This window comes from Vombatus ursinus, unplaced genomic scaffold (genome assembly GCF_900497805.2).
Source record: "Vombatus ursinus unplaced genomic scaffold, bare-nosed wombat genome assembly UNPS02014774.1, whole genome shotgun sequence".
NCBI classification, from domain to species: Eukaryota; Metazoa; Chordata; class Mammalia; order Diprotodontia; family Vombatidae; genus Vombatus; species Vombatus ursinus.
The window spans coordinates 14,650,753-14,673,881 of record NW_020954552.1 but is presented as its reverse complement, the minus strand read 5'-3'; the positions used below and the strand labels follow the sequence as shown (position 1 = coordinate 14,673,881).

The window sequence follows — 23,129 nt, the reverse complement described above, 5'->3', positions numbered from 1 at the left end:
TTAGTATCAAATATGTTTAAGAATAGAGAATGCTAAATTAGTGGAGTTGATACAGCTCAATACCTGCATATACCAGTTATATGTCTTGAGACATCTAAAAGATACCAGATCAAGTCGTCAAAAAAAAAAAAAATCATTTGTTTGGATCAACTGATCTATTTTTAAGGTCTTTTTTTTTTTAATACAGTTTGAATTTCTGGCAATGAAAATAACTGTTTCATTATTAAAGACTTGAGATCCAAATCAATGAAATATAGGAAGCATCATTTCACAACTGTTCTAATTAGTTCACCTCATCTTCAAAAGATTATTTTCTTTAGCAGCAGGTATTTGAATAAAAGCTTAAGATACATGTAGATCCAGATTTCAAGGGGAAATACCCTAGGAAACTTTCCTTATAATTCTTTGCTTTAATTGAGAAAATCTATAAGAATTCATGTTTTTTGTAATGGGATGTGAAAACAATACTTTTCTTGTAACACTCTTATATACAATCTTAGCAATTTCTCTGTATGTGTACTTCATAGACTGACTTCATAAAGTTGGAAAACATAGTAAGCCACAGATAAAACTGAGTACAAATTGAGTTGTTCAGGGAAAACATGTTTAAAGCATTATTAGATACAAATGCACTTTTTATGAACGCCTACATAACATCCAACCATTTTTCTCAAATAAAAAAATGTTCATTATAGAAATGTTCTCATATAAGGATACAATTCCCTCCCCCCCAATCATATAGAATGGAACTTGAGCAATCATTTACCAAGTTTGCTTTCTACTGTATGCAATAGAAACTCAACAGGTGACATAAAAGAATGACATCTACAGAATGCCATTGTAGTGGCAGAACTATAAATAAGGTCGATCATTATGCAGATATCAATCCATTCTGGTATTAACAGTTGCGTCTTAGTTATTTATAGAGAACAACCTTGGTCCATTAACACATATAATTGAGAACAGCAACCAGGAGTCTTTCAGTCAAGGTACACAGCTGAAAGGGTCAATAATCACTCTTCCCATTGTTTTCTGTAGGCAAGTCCTTTATCTATATAAATCTGACAGCAATTAAATTCTGGCATTTTTCTGCTACTGGATGAACAAGATGCTGAAAGCCATTACTATACAGCATACTGCTACGTAGGGACTCTTTCGTTCGCCTGTTGGAAAAAAGAAACAAATATAGCTATTTATTTACTTTGATTCACCAGGCATTTACTGAGTGCTTAACATGGGCACATTACTGTAACAGGCACAATGGGAGGAGGAGTACGAAAGTGGAAGATACTTACCCTCTGGCTGGAGAAGCAAAGCATAAAGTATATGAAAACAACAGAGGCCTAAACAGTAGTTAGTACTTGCATAAAATTTTAAAGTTTGCAAAGAGTTTTACATGTGTTATCTCATTTGTTTCTCACAGTTCTATGAGGTAGGAGCTAATAATCTTTGCTGTAAGGATGAGAACAACTGAGACTGAAAGTGATTAAATGACTAAGGTTAACTAAATGTTAAGGGTTACACACATAGTAAACATCAGAGACAGGATTCAACCTCAGGCCTGCCTGACTGCAAGTCCAATGCTGTAGCCATTATATATATTCAAACGCTGTATAATCAAGTATGAACTGCCATATTTTTTTATTGGCTAGGCAAAGGGGTTAAGTGACTTGCCCAGGGTCACATAACTAGCTAAGTTTCGACTGTCTGAGGCTAGATTTGAACTCAGCTCCTCCTGACTCCAGGGCCAGTGCTCTATCCACTGTAACACCTAGCTGCCCCTATCTTTAATTTTAAACTCATTAGAATCACTTCTTACTGTACATGTTTTTTTTTTTTTTTAAATACAGAAAGCCCTGAAAGTTCACAGTCTGTGTCATTTCATAGTTTTTGATGTCTAGGAAGAAGAAGCACAAATAACTGCAGTGGAGGGCAAGGGTTCAAGATAAACAAGAAAGCTGAAGCTATTAAATTAGGCTTAATGAATTGTCTAACTATTTGTGTGTTCTAAATAGTACCAGGAAAAATCTAATGCAATGTAAGGAGAAATCAATACATTAGCAAAAGTATTTTTAAAATGTGAATGACTTCCTGGTAGAGAGTAATTATTCCCATAGGAAATATAAGCATATATGGGTGATAATAATAAGCAGGAAAGTGGTCAACTAAGCTACATTTTTAGTAAGATGGGTTTGAAGAAATGGTCAAAGATGAAAACACAAAAAGGACACCAAAAACAATTTTAGAAATAATAATTTCTGTCCATTTCTATTACATTTAAATACCATACATACATACATTTAGAAAGTTCAACCTACTGCTGCCTGTGGGAACTGTCAATCTTTGTCACCTCATCGATTAAAGTCCTTTAGGCCACTCACAAAATTTTCCTGAATAAACTTTACTATGAACTATGAACTAAACAATTATCTTTGCTTCTGCTCAATGTAAACATTCACAGAACACAAGACAAATTTCTTGTTTTTGATGAATCAAAATCCTACTGATAGGTTTTTGGTTTGTTTGTTTGTTTGTTTGTTTTTTTTTGAAAGCAATGTAGAGGGAGGAGTGGGTTGCTGCCTAAGAAAAATGGCCTCAGTCTGACATTACTTAATTGATACTACCTCCTAACAGGGATGAGGAATCTGCAGTCTCCAGTCCACATGTGGCCCTCAAGTATGGCCCTTTGACTGAATCCAAACTTCACAGAACAAATCCCTTTAATAAAAGGATTTGTTCTATAAAACCTGGGCTCAGTCAAAAGGCCGCACCTGAGGATGCAGAAATCCACATGTGGCCTTCAGGCCACTGGTCCCCACCTCTGCACCTAGGACCACTGGTTAAAGCAGAAAGTTCCCAATCCTACTGATTAATTGAAAACTTTCTCATAAAAAATACTGTGGGTTCATTTTTTTTCCCCCAGAAACCTGGAATATTTTGCAGTGGAAAACAAAAAGATCCCCAAATAAGCCTACCATTCATATGCAAACAGATTTCAGTGATAGATCCCAAAAGCAAGAGTGTCACACTCTGTCATTATGGCAAGATACTGTCATCATCCAGTACAAAGTTTTATTAAACCTCAAACAACTGAGGAAATTAATATTGTCTGAAATTTTCCATCTGTTGGAAATTAATTTTTGAGGAAGTTCTTTTCCTCCTCCTCCAATTCTGAACATTATAATTTACATATGGGTTTTATTTTTCTGCTCTTAATTTTCTTAAAAGAAACTGCCATGTAGTAGAATTAAATATCTTTTAGCTAAACTTGGTAAGCATGTTACTACTTGTCTGATTTTAGGTCTGTGCAAAATGAATGTAAAACAGTTGTTGTGATGTGTGAGATGAGAAGATGATCTGGACTGTGCATTTTCTCATTTAAAAAAGCTTCCTTGTTTGTGTATACATTCTGGGTGTAGAGAAGAAGACATCTGGTTGAGGAAACAGCATTTTGGCATTTCCATTTCTAAATTGTTTTGTTAAAACTACAAACTGTTCAACTCCATAGTGCCAAATATTAAGTGAAGGTGACAACAGCATCCAAGGGAAGACAGTAATATCTCACAATGAAATAGTATTACACTTTAACATGTATGGAGAACTTTCCTCACAATAATCTTTTAAGACTGCAATTATTATTACTTTCTGAGTCACAAAAAGGTTGAGTGATTTTATGATGGTCACATGGCTAATGGACTGAGTTGGAATTCAAATCCTGGTCTCCATATAGCAAATACAATTTACTTTTTCACTATACCACACCAAGTCTCCACAGCTAAAAGGTTATGAAGAAAAAAGATGGGGTGAGAAAACTAAATTATACAGCTGAAAATCACTAACTGAAAAAAAGTTACAAATTGGGTGCTTTAAAATTAACTTAAATTTAAAATTAACAGAATATTTCATGGCTCTGTGATCTCACTGATATGTGCTCCCTTCTCTAAAAGTACAATTAACCAATAAGCACTGTTTAAGTGCTTCCTGTTTGCCAAGTACTTAAATACTATAGTACTATCTACCTACAAGGATCTTACATTCTAATGGAATTCGAAAAACCTTTTTAGGACAATGACAGGAAGAAATGTCCCACAAATAGCAAAATATTATAGGCAGAACTTTCTGGGGTAGCAAATAACTAGAAATCAAGCAGGTGCTCAACAAGAGAATGACTGAACAAATGGCAACATATGAAAGCAATGGAATATTATTATGCTGCAATAAACAATGTATATGAGAAATTAAGAGAAAAATGGAAGGATCTGCATAAATCTGGTGCAAAGTATAGAAAGAAGAACCAGGGAATGCTATAAGCAATGAGTAAAACTGGATGACAAAGTAACAAAAATGCAGTTTAGCTCAAGTGAAATGACCTATGTTGGTTCCAGAGGGCAGATGAGGAACATCTCCCTTTTCCTGTTGGTAGTATGAATACTGAATGCTATACATGCTGTCAGATACAGGAACTGATGGGTTGGTTTTGTTTAACCGTTTTTCCTTTTTAGAAGGAAGAGTTCTAACAGGGCAGGGAGGGATGGGTATACTGGGAAACAATTGGTATAACTAACAAAAAAAAATCAACATAACTTTCTGACTTTGTAAGCAGAATATACTGACCATAATTTAGCATGTTCTTGGTAACCAAGATCATTATTGAGATCACTGATTATTACGTACTATCTGTACTAATACTATTATCAGAGGCAATTGGGATATTTATGGCTCCTCGCCCTTACAGAGAATGCATCTGGTTGCTATTCTAGTCCAGCTGCTTTTCCCTCTCCCCAACTTGAGGTAGTGTGTTTGGAGGCACTGTTCATCTTTATCCATCTCTATGTTTTTCTTTTCACCTTCTTTTCTCCTAAGCTTCTTGGTTTTGAGCTCAGTAAACTTTGGCTTTCAAAGCTATAATCAATGATGGAGAATATTTCTTACGATTTATCTGACTTATCTCCCTTTGGCTATACTCAATGACTTTTTTAGTTTGCCTAAGAAAAACTGTAGAAACTGAAAAATGTAAATTTCCATTCAACTTTCAGTCTCTAAGAATAAGCAGTTGGTTATTATCTTTCATATCATACCTATCTTCAAATATATGTCAACTTTAAGTTTCTCTTCGAAGGCTCTTTTAATTTTAACATTTCCTAATAGGTTTTGCTTTTTTTATTTTAAAATTTTCAACTTGTTCATTATCTGTCCTCATCTCAATTGTCTCTGAGTATTCTACACCTTCCAAGTTGGGAACCAAAGCTACATATAGTCAAAATTGTGGCATTTTAACTGAGAAAAATGCCTTGTTGATTCTACAATCTACTTTAAAGCTATAGTTCAAAGCTTACATACGAATTCAGGTTGCAGTAAAGCTTTTTTTTTCCTACCTAAGTGTAGGAAAAATAAAATAAAAGGAAAAAATTATGATTAAGAGTGTCAATGACTTTCAGGAAAGAAAAATATAAATGAGGCTATATGTAAATACAACCAACATTTCTGATTTTATTTCTTACAGTTATGAAATGTGGAAATTTTGTTTTCTTTAGACGACTAAAAGACAAGTTAAACAACAGTCAGTAGTATCAGTACTTAGCCTAAATGGTATAATCATACTCCAAAAAACAATGCATAAATTATAGCAACTGATCATCCTTTTCAATGAAATAATGTATTTTCTATATCTTGAGAAAACTCTATTAAACTCTATTTAAGAAGCTAAAAAAGAGCCTTTTCCACAGTCAATGAGAACGCTATGAAAACATGAGTTAGTTGATACACTATTGAATGTTTGTTACTTGTCCCCCATAATACTTCATCGTGGAGTGACAGAAAACCAGTATTCCCTAACCACATCATGAATATATGTAATTCAAAATAGTATGTAATATGAAATAAATCATAGAAAAATAACAAACTATAAATGCTTGAATCTTGCTCTCACTAATAACTTCACAGTATCATACAGATGAGTTGGGAAAGATGAGGCCCAATGACTTCTTCAATGAAATGTTACACAGTAGTTTGCATAGCATAGTTTTAAATGCTATTCAAGAAAGAATTTTATGGATATTTGCAAACTTTTACAGAAAAGCACCAAACTGGGAAGCCTGCACTTTTAAAGCTGACTTTCATGTATATATAATATAAAAAAGTTGATAAATAACTTTCAGCTGAAGGATTGGTGGTAAAAAAAAAGAAACACTTACCGATTCTGGCACACTTCCAAAATATACCCAAGAGTCTGTATAGGATAAAAAGGTAAAAAAAAAAGTGGCAAGTGAATAGTGGTAATGGTAAACTATTCCCACAAGTTAGTTTTTCCATGTTGGTGTGATGAATTCATTAGGAGCTGGCCTTTCCCCTCTGGTTACTTTTGTTTGAATCTTAAATTTACTCATTCCCCATTTTCACATGAAGCCAGAACACCATTTCATATAAATAATCTGTGTGCAAAAGGTCAACTTCAAGGTAAATTAATGTAGTTGAGTTGAGAAATTTTTACAAAGGTTACCACACACAAAGACAAAATCAATTAGCTTCAAATGCCCTATACTTTGAAACAGAAAATTTATATCCTAATTTAAATGAAAATCAATTGAGAAACCTATAACTAATTTCTTAGATTTTTAGAATATAAAAAAGGAAGTAGACATTTTAATAATTCAATAATAAGAAATTAATTTTGTAGGATGTAGTGATATTTAATTCCTCTGTAAACATGATCTCTAATTCTAGTATTTGCATACCAAATACACCTTCTTCTCCACTGTTGCTAATTTTTTCATTACTAAATCCATCAATAGATTTATATGTAGCACAACAGTTATTTACTAACACTTTCTTCTAATTTTTATGTGACTAGAAATTTACAGTCTGAGGGGGAAAGTTGCATGTGAATTAAGTGATGGCATTTATTAAAATGTACACAGAATTTAGTTATTTGGTCAGGACCTGTGATTTCACTTTTTGATAATAACAGTAATAGTGGCAGCAAAAACAAAATAACCCCCCCCCCCAAACCTTTTATATTTATATAGTGCTTTAAGCTTTACAGTGATTTTGATAGATTATTTTGGAGTCTTGAAGACCTGCTTAAGGGACTGACAGGTTAAGTGAATTGCCCAGGATCTCATAGCTAATTTATGTGTCAGAGGCAGGACTCCAACACTAGGCCTTCCTACTCCAAAGCTGGTCTTTTTGTCCATAAGGCCATCTGTGCTTCCAGAAAACATAAAGCACTTTTGAAATATGAAAAATTAGGATGAGGATGGGTCCTCTGTAGTTTTACATACAAATAAACACTGGAATACATATTGGAATAGGATGTTAAGTGTTTTACGTTGGAGCATGATTTGACTTTATTTTGTTAGGCACTTTAAAAGTATATTAATTATTCCTGTGTAAACAGATAGGTGGTAAATGAATTACTACCTCTGAACTGAACTGCCAAGACAGAAAGAGAATACTGCCTCAATAAAATCCTATGCAATCCCCTCACCTTTTCCTGAAAACATAATAAATAACTTTATGAATGCAAAGCAAAAAGGCTATTAATTTAGAGGAAATACCCTGGGCAAAAATATAAGTGCAAGCTGATACTGAATGGGTTATCACTGACAAGGTAAGAACCTTTTTTTCAGTGGAATGAAAAAGTATAAGCTCCATAGTACATGACAATGACTCAGAGATCATCTTTAACTTCATTTTTAGTGATTTGGGGTTTGGAATGTTTATATAAATGTATTCCTTGGCTTATTTTTGTAATTGCCAATTTATTTTAAACCAACAAATTAACGAGCAACAGCAAATAATGCAAAATGTGTAAAATATTAACAATATTAACTCTAAAGAGTCTAGACACTTTAAGGAGATAGCCAGCTATGTTATTATCAACTTTACTAAATATTAAAACTAAAAGACAGATTTTTTTTTACGGAGACTATTTACCAACTATCAGATCTTACACAGAAACGATGACTCTTACTCACAAAAATGCACAGAACTAGTTAAAATCAATCAACGAACATTTATGAAATGCCTACTAAATGCCAGGCACTCTGCTAGGCAAGAGATGCAAGCAAAAGTGAAAGCCTCTTGAAAGATAACATGTATATAACAAACACAAAGTAATTTTTGGGAAAAGACACTAGAATCTGAAGGTGGCAGTTGGGAGGGGGAAGCCAGGAAAGGTTTCATGTAGAACGTAGTACCTGAATTGAGCCTTGAAGGAAAACTAGAGATTCTAAGAGGTGCAAGCGAGGCATGAGAGCATCACAGGGAGAGGGGACTGCCAAGGCTTGCTTGCTTGCTTTTTTTCTTTTTTCTTTTAAAATGTTAACACTTGGGGCAGCTAGGTGGCGCAGTGGATAGAGCACCAGCCCTGAAGTCTGGGGCACCTGAGTTCAAATTCAGCCTCAGACCAAACACTTGACACGTACTAGCTGTGTGACCTTGAGCAAGTCACTTAACCCCAATTGCCTCACCAAAAAAAAAAAATGCTAACACTTACTCTACTTTCTTTTAGTTAAAAAGCATGGCAGTGGGAGATGGAGGGTTACAGATGGTGAGGAGGGCTGAATCATGGTATACATGAAGAAGAGTAATGTGTAATAAAGCTGGGAAAACAGGCTAGGCCAGATTATGAAGGGCTTAAAAAGCTCACCAGTGAGTTCATATTTAATCCCAGAGGTAACAATGAGACAAAAGAATTTATCAGGTAGAACAGCGGCATGATCATGTCTACCCCTCAAGAAAATAATTTTCACAATTACATGGAATTGAAGCAGAACGGAGTAAGGAGATACTTGAGGCAGGGAGACTGATTGGGGGTGATTACTTCAGTATTATAAGAGAAGGGTGACGAGAGCCTCAATTATGGAAGTGTGTGAGCACAGAAAAAGGTACTGATGCAAGAGAGGCTATGGAGATGGAAACAGCAACAACTGGCTTCTCATTTAACATAGCAGTGAGAATGAGGAAATCGAGGATGACATCAAGGATGACTGGAAGGATGTGGTGCCCTCTACAGAAAAAAGGATGTTTGGAAGGAGGGGGTAGATTCTGGGAGATTCTGACACATCCAACTATCAGTTGGTAATGTAAGAATAGTGACCAGGAGAGACTGGATAAATAAAGGTAGCAGTCAGCATAGAGATGGTAATTGAATCCATGAGAGCAGATGTGGTCCCTGAAAGTACAAAAAAAGAAAAGAATATAGGAATGAATGAATGAAAAAGCATGTATGAAGTGCCTATATTATGTGCAAAGTATTGTTCTAAGTACTGGACACAAACAGAAAACTCCTTGCTGTCAAGGAGTTCACATTCCAATGGCAGGAAGCAATACATTTAGATGGTTTTAGTAGCAAATCAGATGTAAAAGTCTCATGGTCTTTAGGGTATAAGAATGAAAGCTGATGGTAGTGCATCTTGTTTAATGTCATTTCCACTGATAAAATAACATTCATTTCTGATGCTGAACCATTTCACAGTGCCAAGAACTATTACTCCCCCAGGCCTTCAGTACCTCTAGTTGCTTCCCAGGATGGTAGTTTTAGGGCCTGAGTTAGAATCAGGAATGTTGCTTTGAAGGTTGCCATCATCCTTAGGGGTCTTGGGTTTGTCTTCCCATTGATGGCAATCAGTTACCAGTTGTTGCTGTTGTTTAGCGAGGAAGATGGGGAAGATGAATGCTTCCTTCAATGATGGTTGCAGGGGTTAGGCTGGAGGCAGGGCTGATCTGTGATGCACTGCTATTCCAAATGCTCTTGGTTTCAGAGTCCTGGATTGTTTCCGTTGGAGTCTGAGGGGAAGTGGTGGTCAAGGCCAATGGTGTCAAAATGAAACAGGGGCCACCAGACTGTACAAGAGAATTCCTGTAGACCACACATTAACTTAGAAAATCACGTATAAACATTACGTATGTTGTACTGTATTTTTTATTCTTTGTTAGATATTTCCCAATTACATTTTAATCTGGCCAGGTCAGCAGGGCTGCATGTTGGATACCTCTGCTAAAGGTGACAGTAGCGGTTTGACTTGCTTAACACCTGGGCCTCTTGTTTTTCTCTTAGGGTACCTTGCAGTATAGCCAAAGGGAGTGGTGTGACATGAATTACTATTCAATAAGACACTGAAGATGGACCCATCAGATGAACAGGAAAAGAAGAAAGAATAGAGTCATAAGAACGTAGAGAGGATAGACTATCTAGAAGAGGATGATCAATACTATCAAATGTGCAGAGCGGTCAAGAAGGATGAAGACTGAGAAAAGGCCATCAGATTTGGCAATTAAGAAATCACAGGTAACTTTGGAGAGAGCAGTTTCATTTGCATGATAAGATCAAAATTCAAATTGCAAAGGGTTAAGAAATGACTGAAAGGAGAGGAAATGGAGGCAATAAGTATAGATAGATTTTTTCTAAGAGTTGGGCTGAGATAGGCCAGAGATAAAGGGCAAGTGGGAAGGGGACAAGCATTACTAAAAGCCTACTATATGCCTGGCACTGTGCTAAGCATTTTATAATTATCTCATTTGATCTTCACAATAATCCTGTGAGGCAGGTGTTATTATTACCCTCATTTTATAATTGAAGAAACTGAGGCAAAGAGAGGTCACATGACTTGCCCAGGGTCACATAACTGACTCTATGGTCTCTTACAGGATGACAGCTTGAGGGTTTTTAGGGAATAGGGAGATGTAGGCTTGTTTGGAGCCAGTAGAGAGGAAAAGAATGGATATTAGAGAAAGAAGAGATGACTAAGGGGGAAATCTGATGCATTAAATGGGAGGGGATGAGATCCAGGGTACATGTTGATGGGCAGGACTTGAAGAGAAGGTCCACCATTGTTTTGTTCATTACAAATGAAATTTAATAATGGTCATCAGCTATTGAAAGTTGTACTTTCAAAAACTGTGTCAAACCATAGCCTTTAATTAACATGTTTCATTTCAACAAATATTAAGCACCTAGTATCATTTCACTTTCCTTTACTTCCAGAGATCCATAATTTCATTAGTGTGGATTCCCCCCCCAACCTTCCTTTCCTGCTTTGTGAACTGGGAGAAGGGGGTGAAGGTGAGGAGACTCTTTTAAGATCTAAAAAGAACCTTTAGTGGGTTACAATTTGTTGATTTTGCAACTTCCAAACAGTCCGTTGTTTATACTTCCTTTCCTAGACGTATTTCTGCATTATCTCAAAAACAGGAATACTCTGACAGCCGATGAAAAACAGAACCAGTCAGTTGGGCAACTATGGCTTTATACTAATGTGTTTTACTGCTGATAATACTATCATATTTATGCTATGGAAAAAAGAAACAGAAGATGAAATATTAATATTCTTTTTTTTTCTACTTTTGTAGCTTTACATGATATTTGCAATAGAAAAAAAGAGGTGTTATTTTGAGGAGTGAAGTAACTAAAAGCATGAAGTCACCAGAACTCATTTTCTCCAATCTGTCTAGACATTTCCACTTGAGCACGGAATACTCTTTTTGCAGTTAAAGGATGTTCAATACCATATGATTCTCAGAAAGCATGTAACTTTCAGAGAAAACAGAGGCAGGAAAACAAATTCATTCTCCTAACCAAAGTACACATATTCATATTAGTTGTGTATAGGACAAAATAAAATGGAACTCTAATGTATGTAAATAAGAAGAAATCAACCGTGTTGACAATAGACTCTTAAAAACAACATGTACAATGATTATAATAAAGTAAATGAAAAAGAGTCACTAAAAGTATGTCCAACTCCAAGTAAATGAAAAGCCAATGAAAGTTAAAGAGAAGAGATACTGAAACATATGTTCATGGTAGAGAGGCAGGGGACTACTAGGGTGAAATACTGTCTACATTAATAGATGCAGGCACTAAACTGGAGATTTTTGCTTAATTGTTCAATCTGGAGGGGTATGTGAAATAACTGTGATTAAAGACAAAAGGTATCAATAAAATCTATTTAAATAACCAAATGTCATCTAAAAATACATGCTCTGGAGGAGGAGAGTTCTATTATAGTTGAAAGAGCTGTGATTCAAGAAAACAAAGGAACATTACATGCTGACATGAGTCATAATCATAATCAATGATATATACACCCAGAATAATTTCTGTGTTAAGAGTCTATTAATGTTCCACGGCTCGATGAAAGTAGCTTAGTGGACTTTGTAAAGAGAAGCATCTGGAGAACCTTGCCATCCACAGGACGTCTCTCTTTAACTTAGACCCTGTGCTGGCACAATGGGAAAATACATTTCTCTACCTGGCCTGATGCTTAGGATCAGTGATCACTGATCAAGGTTATTTTTTATTATTATTGCATGACATTGCAAATTCTCCTAGAAGAGATTTGTAAACATTGAAAGGAGGTTGGTCTGACCATTCATACAAAAAGAGTAAGTAAATGTGCCCTGCCCAGATGACATGAAGATGAATGTAAAACCTAGACAGCTTGTCTATTAATATGTGTATCTGGGAGAAATGGTATAAAGGGATAAGAAATTTAGTCCAGAATTAAAGTGGAGCAGGAAAGTGGATTAATTACCTTTGGGAAACTGCAAACCTCATTAAAGACCCTAAACTTGAAGGACTACCTTGTTTTTATAAAAAATAGTATCCTTTGTTTGTATATCACATATGTTTCCCACTGTATCCTTCACTTTACAAACTCCCCCATCCTACCAAAAGAGCCATAAGGAATGGTTCTCCTAGCAGTAAAAAAAGAGAAAGATAAGTTCAGTAAAAGCTAGCCAGCCAACATGTCGACGAAATCTGACACTATAAGCACTGTTGCATACCCACAGTCCCCTCTCTGCGAAGAAGAGGGAGGGGTTGTCTCATTTCTCTTCTTTGGAACCAGACCTTGGTCACTATAATTTCATAGCATTCAATTTCAATTCCTGTTATTTTCATTCTTTCCACTTAAATTTTTGTGAATCATTGTGTATACAGCTTTCCTGCCTCTACTCGATCTGTAATCATAATACTGTAAGAGCTAAAATTTATAGAGCACTTACTATGTGCCAGACACTGTGCTACATGCTTTACAATTATTATCTCATTTGATTGTCACAACAACTCTTGGAGCTAGGTGCTATTATTATTTTCATTTTACAGATGAAGAAATTGAGGCAAATAGAGGTCAGTCAACTTGCCCAGGGTCACACAGGTAGTGTCAGAGGCCAGGCTTCAACATAGTTCTTCCTGACGCTAGGCCTAGTGCTTTGGGCACGACAGCCCCATCTAGCCACCATAACCATCATTTATTCCCCCCATCATTTCTTTTAGCACAGTAATAATCTATTATAGTCATGTAATACAATTGATTGATGTCCTAATTGACACATATTTACTTTGTTTTCAGCTCTTTGAAACTACCAAAAATGCTGCTATAAATGTGTTAGTATATATCAGGGCCTTTCTTTTTGTTACTGACTTCTGTTTCCTAGCCATTTCCAAATCATACCTGCTGTACTCTGATCATGCTCTGGAACCTGGACTGTGTGTCTGGGGCTAAAGATTTTGAGGTGAATTTCGGCCTTATCTTGCCCAGAGGCAGGCCACCATACCTCTTCCCAGATATTTCTTCTTCTGAGTTTGTTTCTATCCTTTGACCACTTATTGAATGATCATATATTTTTATCACATATTTCTCTGGTCTCATATTTCTTGGATATCAGAACCTTCAAACAAATATTTGATATGAAATGTCTTCCCCAGCTGATAGCTTTCTCTCTTATCCTCTTTCATTAACTCTGAATGTCATTTGCACTTTGGCCAACCTCCTCATTCCCTTTCCACCAGAACTTAGATTCTGTCCCAGGGTCCCTGGGCTCTTATAGGTGAGCTTGATTTCGCTTTGTCCATCCAGGAACCAGGCCATTGCTGTCTTCCTGTATTGGATTTTAAGTTTCTGGATTGTCCTACTTGCTTATATTTGTATCCCAGTTCTTAGGACATTTTCTAGCACGCAATAATTGCTTAATACATGCTTTTTCATTCACTGGGTCCTACCAGTGGAATTTTACTGCATCAAATTGTAGAGAAATTTTAGTTACTCTCCTTGTATAATTCCAAATTGTTTTCCAGAATGGTTGGACCAATTCATAGCTCTACCAAGAGTGTATTAATGTGCTTGTCTTTATAGCCCATTCAATACTGACTATTCTCATTTTTTGTCACCTGTCAATTTTGCAGGATGTGAGGGAAATTTTCATTTTTTTTAAAAAAATAGGCATTTCTTTTATTAATGACTTGGGGGCCTTCTTTCATATAGCTGTTAAATAGTTGCAACTCTTCTCTTGAGATCTGTTTTTTCCTATCCTTTGCTCACTTATTTGCTGGGGAAATGTTCGTGGTCTTATATACGAGGTCACCCACAAGTCTTAGTATTCTTAGTATTAGTACAGTATTATGTTTTAATAGCTTAAATCCTTAATAGTTTAAAACTGTACTGACCTTTGGAATATTTTATATTACTGTTGGTTGTCTATATATCTTGGATATTAGGCCCTTAAAAGTTATTTGAGAAAATTTCTTCCCTAAGTCAAAACCTTCCCTCTGTATTCTAATTTCATTGATTTTGCTCATGCAAAAGCCTTTCAATTTCTTGTAATCAAAATGATCGATTTTATCTTTTGTAATTACCTCTAGCCTTTGTTTTGTTAAGAATTCACCCCACTGTTGGTTGTGGTGCTGCATGCCTATCATCCTTGCTACTGAAAAGGTTGAGGCTGGAAGTTCACTTGAGCTCAGAAGTTTTGACTTGCAGTAGACTAAGCTGACTGAGTATCTGCACTAAACTGAACATTAATATGGTCAGCCCCTAGGAGTAGAGGGGCCAGCAGGTTGCCTATGGAAGGGTAAAGTGGCCCAAGTAGGAAAGACAGCAGATCAAAGCTCTCAAGCTGATTAGTGGTGAGACTTGACATGTGAGTGGACACTGTAGTTCCAGGTTGGGAAGAATAAGAAGACCCAGAACACTATGGAAGTGTTCTGCCCACATCTCCAGGATCATGTTCTTATCATTAATCAATATGGCTCCATCAGCACTGAGTAGTTGAGATGCACCATATGTTTTTGGCCAAGAAATAGCCTTCAAGGTATCACAAAAGCTCTTTGGATTGTTACTATCTGCATAAAACTGAATTTCATCTGCCTTCTTACTGGGTCAAGAATCCTGTAACTCTCTCAGCTTCTCTTGTACTATTTCACTTGTACTAGGCATAAACTGTGTATAAGTACCACATATGAGTTCGAGTTTGCAGATGCATGAGATCAGGAATAATCGAATAAAACTTCAAGAAGGAAGAGAGGCTATATTGTCATCTCCTCAGGATACTAAAATCCATAAGGTCACTTTCAGTATAGTCAACTGAAATTCTTCAATCCAATAGCAGTAATATAGTTTGTTAGTTAAATATCATGAGAAAAATTTTAGTGCATAAAAATGTGTCTTAAAAATGACAGGACTCAAAGAGCTTTCTGCCCATTATAGACACACTGCTCACTGAAATGAGGTATCTTTGACTCTTCCTTCTCCCACACATCAGTCACCAAGTCCTATCCATTATAATTCTTCAATCTAATCTCTCTTGATTCTGTGTCCCCCTTTCTGTTCCTATGGCCACTGCTATATAAGGTCCTCCTCACTATCTCTTAGCCTCCTAATTGGCTCTTTACATCAAACTCTTGCTTCAACCCAAACTTTACACTGTTTTTTAATACTCCTTATACTCAGTTCTGTCCATGGTACTCCTCTGCTCAAGTCTTAAATGGCTTCTAATTCTCTATCAAAATTCCTCTCGACTTACTAGCTTAGAACTCAAGGCTTCTCACCACCTGGCATTTTTCCAGCCCAATTCTGCACTGCTCCCCTCCTTGTGAACTACATGCCATAGCTGTACTAACCACAGATCATCCTTACCACAATCCAGGGCATTCCTACCTTTGTGCTTTTGATCATATCTACAGTGTCTTTTCATTTCTTCTTTTTTGATATACTGTTCCAAGGCCCAGTTCAAAAACCATTTCTTTCAACAAGCCTTCCTTATACTCTGCAGTTAAAGATTATCCTTCCTTTATTGAATTATAGTATTTACAGGGGAGGAACCTTAGAGACCAATCAGTCTAAGTCATTCATTTTTCAGACATAGAAGTTGTAAGTAGAATAGGCATGACTTGAACTCAAGTGCTCTAATTAATTTTTTCCGACCTCAGAGAGTACTTTAAGATTCTCAAATTGTTACTTATTAGTATAGTAATTGTATTTAATAGTGTAGGTACTGTACAGCATTGAAGTTTATATTATTTCATATATCCTAGCCAAATTATCTTAGCATCTTCTCCAGGGTCTAATACAGTGCTTTGCACATAGCAGGTTATTTTTTTAAAATGGTTGAAAAATGAATAATTGGACCTGGTAATGAATGCAATAAACTGTTTTCAGTATGGTGCTTTACTTTTTTCATATAGGAGATGAAAATATAAATTAAAAAAAGATACAGCATGTCCAATAGTTGATTTTCATTACAGTTTTAAGTAATACAAATAAAATTCTTAAAAGATAATAATTGTAGGTACAGACTTAAACTATAGTACCAAGAATGATCTTACAGTAGTAAGATTTATTATTTTTATTTACAGATACTATAAATATACTCAATAGTGTACAATCTGTACAATGCTTCCCAAATGGAAATGATTTAAACCTTTTTCATATTTTTGATGATTCCATAAGAGCTAATGCCAAAGAATATCTTTTGAAGTCATAAATTAAATCAGTAATCCAAGAGGAAAGATTTTAATAGGCTTCTTATAATATATACTTTTAGTATAACACTTCAAGGTCACCTGTCAAATCCATGTTTTAATTTCATAAAGTACACATAAATGTAAAACTCCACTTTATTTTAAAAGTGGAAGAAACTGTAAAGAATTATTAAACCAATTTACAGAGTAAGCAAATTTCATAGTGGATATATGAAATTTTAATTTACTAATTGCCAGATGATGTGCATGAAAGAATTAATTAGAACATTCAGATATTAGTAACATACCCAGTTTTATTTTTGTCCAAGAGGCTAGGAGCCAAGGATCGGATATATGCACAGGTACATATAAGCAGCAAGATTACTGTCAGTAGGCTCTGAAAGTTGAAAATGGCAGACTAAAAAACAAAAAAGAAAAGGAAAATTAATTTCAATTTCATAATAATATTTTAATACCTTTTACAAATTTAATTTCTTCTTCTGATACTCTACATATCAAAAAATAGAAGAATGCAGACCTTGGAATCAGGAAGACCTGGGTTCCAATCCTGCCTCAGACACTATTGGCTGTGTAACCTTGGGCAAGTCACTTGAACTCTGCAACACTCAGTTTCCTTGTCTGTAAAATGAGGGGGTTGGACTTGATGGCCTTCCAACTCTCTATGATCCTATGAAATAACAAATGACAACCAGCATACTTAAAGAAACCATCCATTTCTCTAAAAGACCAACTAAGAGGAAGCTGGCTTGACTGCCAAATTTTACAATGAGTTATAGAATGAAGAGATTTTAGTATATTAATGGTAATGTTTCAAGGTCATGAGGCTTTATTTGGAAGCAGTTAAATTTGTGTGTAGGGGAGATATTTTTCTTTTGATTTTCAAAGGAGGAAAGATATCTAATGAACATTTTAGAAATTAGTGTGATGAATGAACAGATTATGTCTTGTATATCCTAACATACTGGAATATTAAGTTTCATGGGAATATAGTAGCTACAGCTAATCTTTATTTTCTCAAAGTATAATATTCACTTCTAAGTAGTAAATGCAAAAAGTCAGATAATAACTGAAGAAACGATGTTTCTTCCTACTGATTCCTTAGAAAAGACATCAGGACAAAGGAGGCATTTGTACATGCAACCTAATATATGCAGAATGATAAGAGGGCTGGTCTCAGAAGAAATTTTTTAGGTGTTCTATAAGTAAATAAATGTTCAATATGACTTTTAAGTAATTTACTAGTGTTGATTAAAACTCTCCTGTAATACATTTTCCTGGGATTATAATAGAACATAGGATAGTAGATTTAAGAGATGGCAGGTTGAGTCCAAACTTCTCATTTTATGGAAAAGGAAACTGAGGTTCAGAGAGCTAAAGTGACTTGTCCAAGGTTATTGAGTTGTCTTTAAATTGAAGGTGTGTTAATATATACCTCATTGTTTAAGAAACTTTAACCCTTCAATATTTAGGACTAAAAAGTTTTAAGTGTTAAGACATTTTGTGAGAGACAGCTTGCTTTGATGAACAGCTAAGAATTGTATCCAGGAGGGCCAGGAGACAGGTCTGCCATCATCAGGACTGCCTTATCCTTTATCCTCTCCACTGGGCAGTCACAGGACCCATTGGGGACTTCGGGAAAGAAGGATCGGGGGAATTGGGAAGAACAGCCACAACTGAGGGTGCTCTCCCATCCTGCCTTTTCCCTAGGGCTTAGATGGGATGAGAGTCAACAAGAGTTCTGATAAGCAGGACCATCAGGTTTTACCATCTGCCCTGTCACTGTCTCCAAAGATCTTCCAGGTCTTGTTATTTGGCCTGCCTCTGTGACCTTCCCTGTAACCTTCCCTCTATCTAATTACCTATGTAACTTTAAGGACCATTGGGCCTTGCCATCTATTCTACTCCAGCAGCACCATTAAGACCTTTCCATCTGCCCCGCAGTTGAACTTTCTTTTGTGTTGTTTTGTGAATTAAGAGGCAGGGATTATGTAGATCTTGTATTTATATCTCCAGTGTTTAGCAGAGTGCCAGGCACAAAGTAAACCCTTAAGAAATGCTTTTTCATTCATTCACTTTGCATATAAATTTCAGGTAAAATAGCACTTCTAAAAAACAGCATTTCTAGAATACTTCAAGAATCATTCCATTTTCTAGCAGACCCTTCCTTTACTGTAAAGGGAAATTTTCAGTATAGCTTGTTACAATTAATTTTTTTTATTTTATGAATCTGAGGAAATTATTGAGTTTAAAAAACCTCTTTGACAAAAATATACTCCCCAAATAATTAATGCTAATTATAATGGACTAACTTTCCAAATGCTATTCCATTTTGGACAACAGGAACATTTAAACTATATGAATTGCTGGGGAATAGGGATAGGGATGTCAATGGTTTAGGGAGCTTTTCGTGCAGAACCTCCTCTATCATGTAGGTTGGCATTTTCTCTGAAATTTATAGTTGCCTAGAGCTCTGGAAGGTTAAGTGATTTGCCCAGGATCACATAGCCAACATGTGTCAGAGGTGTGCTTTAAGCCCAAGTCTTTCTGGCTTTGAGGAGTGCTAATTATTAAGACATGTTGTCTCCTTATGGACTGTTAGACAGTATAATGCTTTGGAATTTGATATAAATAATACCTAGGGCAGCTAGTGTATTAGTGTACTAGTGTAGTAGATTTAGTGCCAGGCCTGAAGTCAGGAAGACTCATTTTTCTGAATTCAAATCTGGCCTCAGACACATACTAGTTGTGTGGCCCTGGACAAGTCACTTCATCCTGTTTGCCTCAGTTTCCTCATTTGTAAAATGAGCTAGAGAAGGCAATGGCAAACTACTCCAGGATCTCTGCCAAGAAAACCCCAAATGGGATCACAAAGATCAGACATGACTCAAAAACACCTGAACAACAATAAACAGCGTTATTATGAACAAATAAGAATGTTTTGCTTGCTGAGCACCTTTTGACATCTTTTTCAACATTCAACCACTGCCCCTGCAAAAGTAGAAAGTGGCTATATCAATCAATAAACATTTATTAAGTTGCCAGGCATTGTGTTAAGCAATGGGGATATAAAAACAGGCAAAAGACAGTCCCTGACCTGAAGGAGCTTACAATCTAATGGGGAAGACAACAAATATATACAAAGCCCAGCTATATATACAGGATAAATAGGAAATAAGAGAGAGAATTAAGGGAAATAAAAGAGGGAAGGCACTGGAATTAAGAGGGGTTGGACAAGGCTTTCTGTTGGATTCCTGTTTAAGACAGGACTTAAAGGAAGCCAGGGAGATCAGCAGTTGGAGTGGAGGAGAGAGAGCGTTCCAGGCATGGGAGACAGTCAGAGAAATGCCCAGAGCTGAGAGATGGAGTATCTTCTCTGTAGAAAAGTCAGGAGGCCAAGTATGTGTTGAGGAATAAGGTTTAAGAATAATGGAAAGGCAGGGGAGGACTAGGTTACAAAGGGCTCTGAATGATTATGAGGGCAATAAGAAGCCTCTGGAATACATTTGGGGGGGTGAAGAGGTTTGGCACGATTGGACCTATGCTTTAAGAAAACCGCTTTAGTGGACAAATGGAGGATGGACTGGAATGTGGAACGACTGGGGACTGGCAGACCCACCAGCAGGCCATTGCAGTAATCAAAGGGTGAGGTGACAAGGGCCTGCAGTAGAGCCATTGCTCTACCTGACAGTGTCAGGTGAGAAAAGAGGTATATTTGAGAGGTGTTGCAAAGGTGAAACTGATAGGTCTTAGCAACAGATTGGATATGAGGGGCGAGAGATAAGTGAGGAAACCAGAATGACTCTTAAATTGTGAGCCTGAGGGATTAGGAGGATGGGGTTGTTTTTTACAGTAACAGGGAAAATAGGAGGGGGTAGGGTCTAGGGGAAAGATGAGTTCTGATTGACACGTATTAAGTTAAAGATGTCTAATGGATATCCAGGTGGAGATGTTTGAAAGGCAGCTGGAGATGTGAATTCTAACTAACACTAATTCTAGTGTTTTTGATCATCACTGCTGATTTAACCTTTTTTAGGAAAATTTTAGACCTATTTCCTTGAAATTGATGTCTATAGAAGAGTTGTATTTTAAATTTTAAAACATGAATATAATTGATAATCCAACTTTAGTACTAATAGGTTTAGTCAATGTTCTCTTACTCTCAACTTCCAATTAGTTTTTTTTTAAAAACAATATTAAACTTAACATAAAAAATCACAGAGAAAGTGAATTGACAAAATATCTAACCTATACTGAATGTTAATTGTAAGGGTGAAAAAACTCTATACAGAAAAGAGTGTTAAGGACAAATCTTTTTTAACTAGGGCACTGCACTCTCAACAACTGACATACTTATTTGCTTCTATATTAACTATCTTATATTTAAAATCATAATATATATAAACTTAGTGGTCTAGCAGAGAATAAAAATGAGCAAACAAAAATAATGAAAAGAACTTAAGACAACACAGGGCAAGATATAATTAACTGATAGATGTTATAAGCTTTCAGAATAGAATGAAAACAGACATGTTTAGTGACTACTTTTTCCTCAACACAGCACATCCAACTCATTTTTTTCAGAGTTTATATATTAATCTCCACAGTTACTTTTACAATTGCAACATGCAGAACTGCTCCTGGAAAAACAAAAACAAAAACAAAAACAAAACAACTCACAAAAACAATCCTAAACCAAAAACTGAGTCAAACTACATAATCATAGATAGCATTACAGATTTAGAGTTAACAGGGTAGATTTAGAGCTAGAAGTTATTCTAGAAAACAATGAGATCAAACCTCTAATTTTACAGATGTGAATACTAAGGCTAAGAGTTAAGTATCTGAGGTAGAATTTGAATTCAGGCCTTCCTGATTCCAAGCTGTCACTTTATTATCAATATAAAAATTTCTTAAAAGACTAATAGATTATAAATATAATACAAATAGCCTTACCACAGAAATTCAACAATAACATATGGCAAAAATTTATTTCATTGTGCATAACCAGTATACTACCTACAGAACCAAAATTCAGAGTGGAAGTAAAGAGACCATTTCTAAGAAGAAAATAATGTGGGAAATAAGCAATCTTCTAAGGTGTTGGTATTTCAAGAGGTGAATGCTGATTCTTCCTGTTCTGGAATGATAAGCTGTTAAATTGAACCAAAAACAAAACTCTAATGTATGTCAACATTGAATTAACGAAAATAGTCTTATGAATTAGCATGGGAAGAAGAAAAGGACAATTGCTGTCTTAGGACATATATCCATTTATAAGTATAAAGGCCAAAATTAAAGGAAAAAACCACAGATACATTCATGTCAAATTTATTAAAAACAAAACAAAACAAAACAAAACCCAAAATTTCCCCCCGCAATTTAAACTAAGACCATTTATTTTCCTGTCCTGTTCTTGTTGTTCAGTTGTTTTCAATTGTGTCTGACTCTTTGCAATCCCATTTGAGGTTTTCTTGGTAAAGATATTTAAGTGGTTTGTCATTTCCTTCTCCAGCTCATTTTACAGATGAGGAACTGAGGCAAACAGGGTTAAGGGACTTGCCCAGGGTCACTCAACTAGTAAGTGCTGAGGCCAAATCGGACCCCACAAAGATGATTCTTCCTGACTCTAGGCCTGGCACTCTATCCACTGTGGCATCTAGCTGCTGCTACCTTCCTATCCTGTACATCTACCTAATGAAAGTAGTTTAGAACACACTGTCTGATAACTTGCATTCTATTCTCAGAAATACATGGTAAATATCCTTTTACTCTTTATTACTGAGGCAGTCCCCAAAAGTATTTTGCAGTAGAAAAGGCAATATGAATCAACAAATTAATAAGTATGTACTAATTATCTACAATGTGCCAGGCATTGTGGGTTGATAACAAGTACATATAAAATATTTACAGTATAAATATAATGTGAATAAATACAAATATATAAGTATACACACACACACACACACACACACGCATACACAAAGAATTTAAATATAAGTTAGTTACTAGAGGGCACCAGCAGTTGGAGGGCTTGAGAAAGGTTTCTTACAAGATGGCGATTATGCTGTATCTTAAAGGAAGACAGACAGAGATAAGGGTGGGGCAGAGTGTATTTTAGGCATAGGCAATAGTCATTGAAAAGGCATAAAGATGGGACATGAGGAGAAAGAAGGCGCCTTCTGGTTTGGCTAGTCTGCAGAGTTCAAGAGAGGAAGCAATATCCAATTAAGCTGGTTCGACAGGTTGGGGACCAGGATGTTGAAGAGCTTTTAAAGGTTCAAATGAGGAATTTACATTTTATCCTGGTGGCAAGAGAGGAGGCTGATTGAGTACAGGAGTGGCATGGTCAAATCTGTCCTTGAGGAAA

General features: G+C 35.9%; 1 protein-coding gene across 1 annotated transcript in view; it reads right to left on the bottom strand.

Annotated features, from left to right (window-relative positions):
• Window positions 1–587: 587 nt before the first annotated feature.
• Window positions 588–23,129, bottom strand: part of TMEM167A (transmembrane protein 167A) — a 33,790-nt gene continuing 11,248 nt past the window's right edge. Inside the window, exons 2-4 of the mRNA XM_027864218.1 lie at window positions 17,050–17,159; window positions 6,195–6,229; window positions 588–1,163 (exon numbers count right to left, since the gene is read on the bottom strand). Coding sequence (XP_027720019.1) covers window positions 1,093–1,163; window positions 6,195–6,229; window positions 17,050–17,159 — 216 coding nt within the window. The 3' untranslated portion in view covers window positions 588–1,092. The remainder of the gene's footprint in view (window positions 1,164–6,194; window positions 6,230–17,049; window positions 17,160–23,129) is intronic.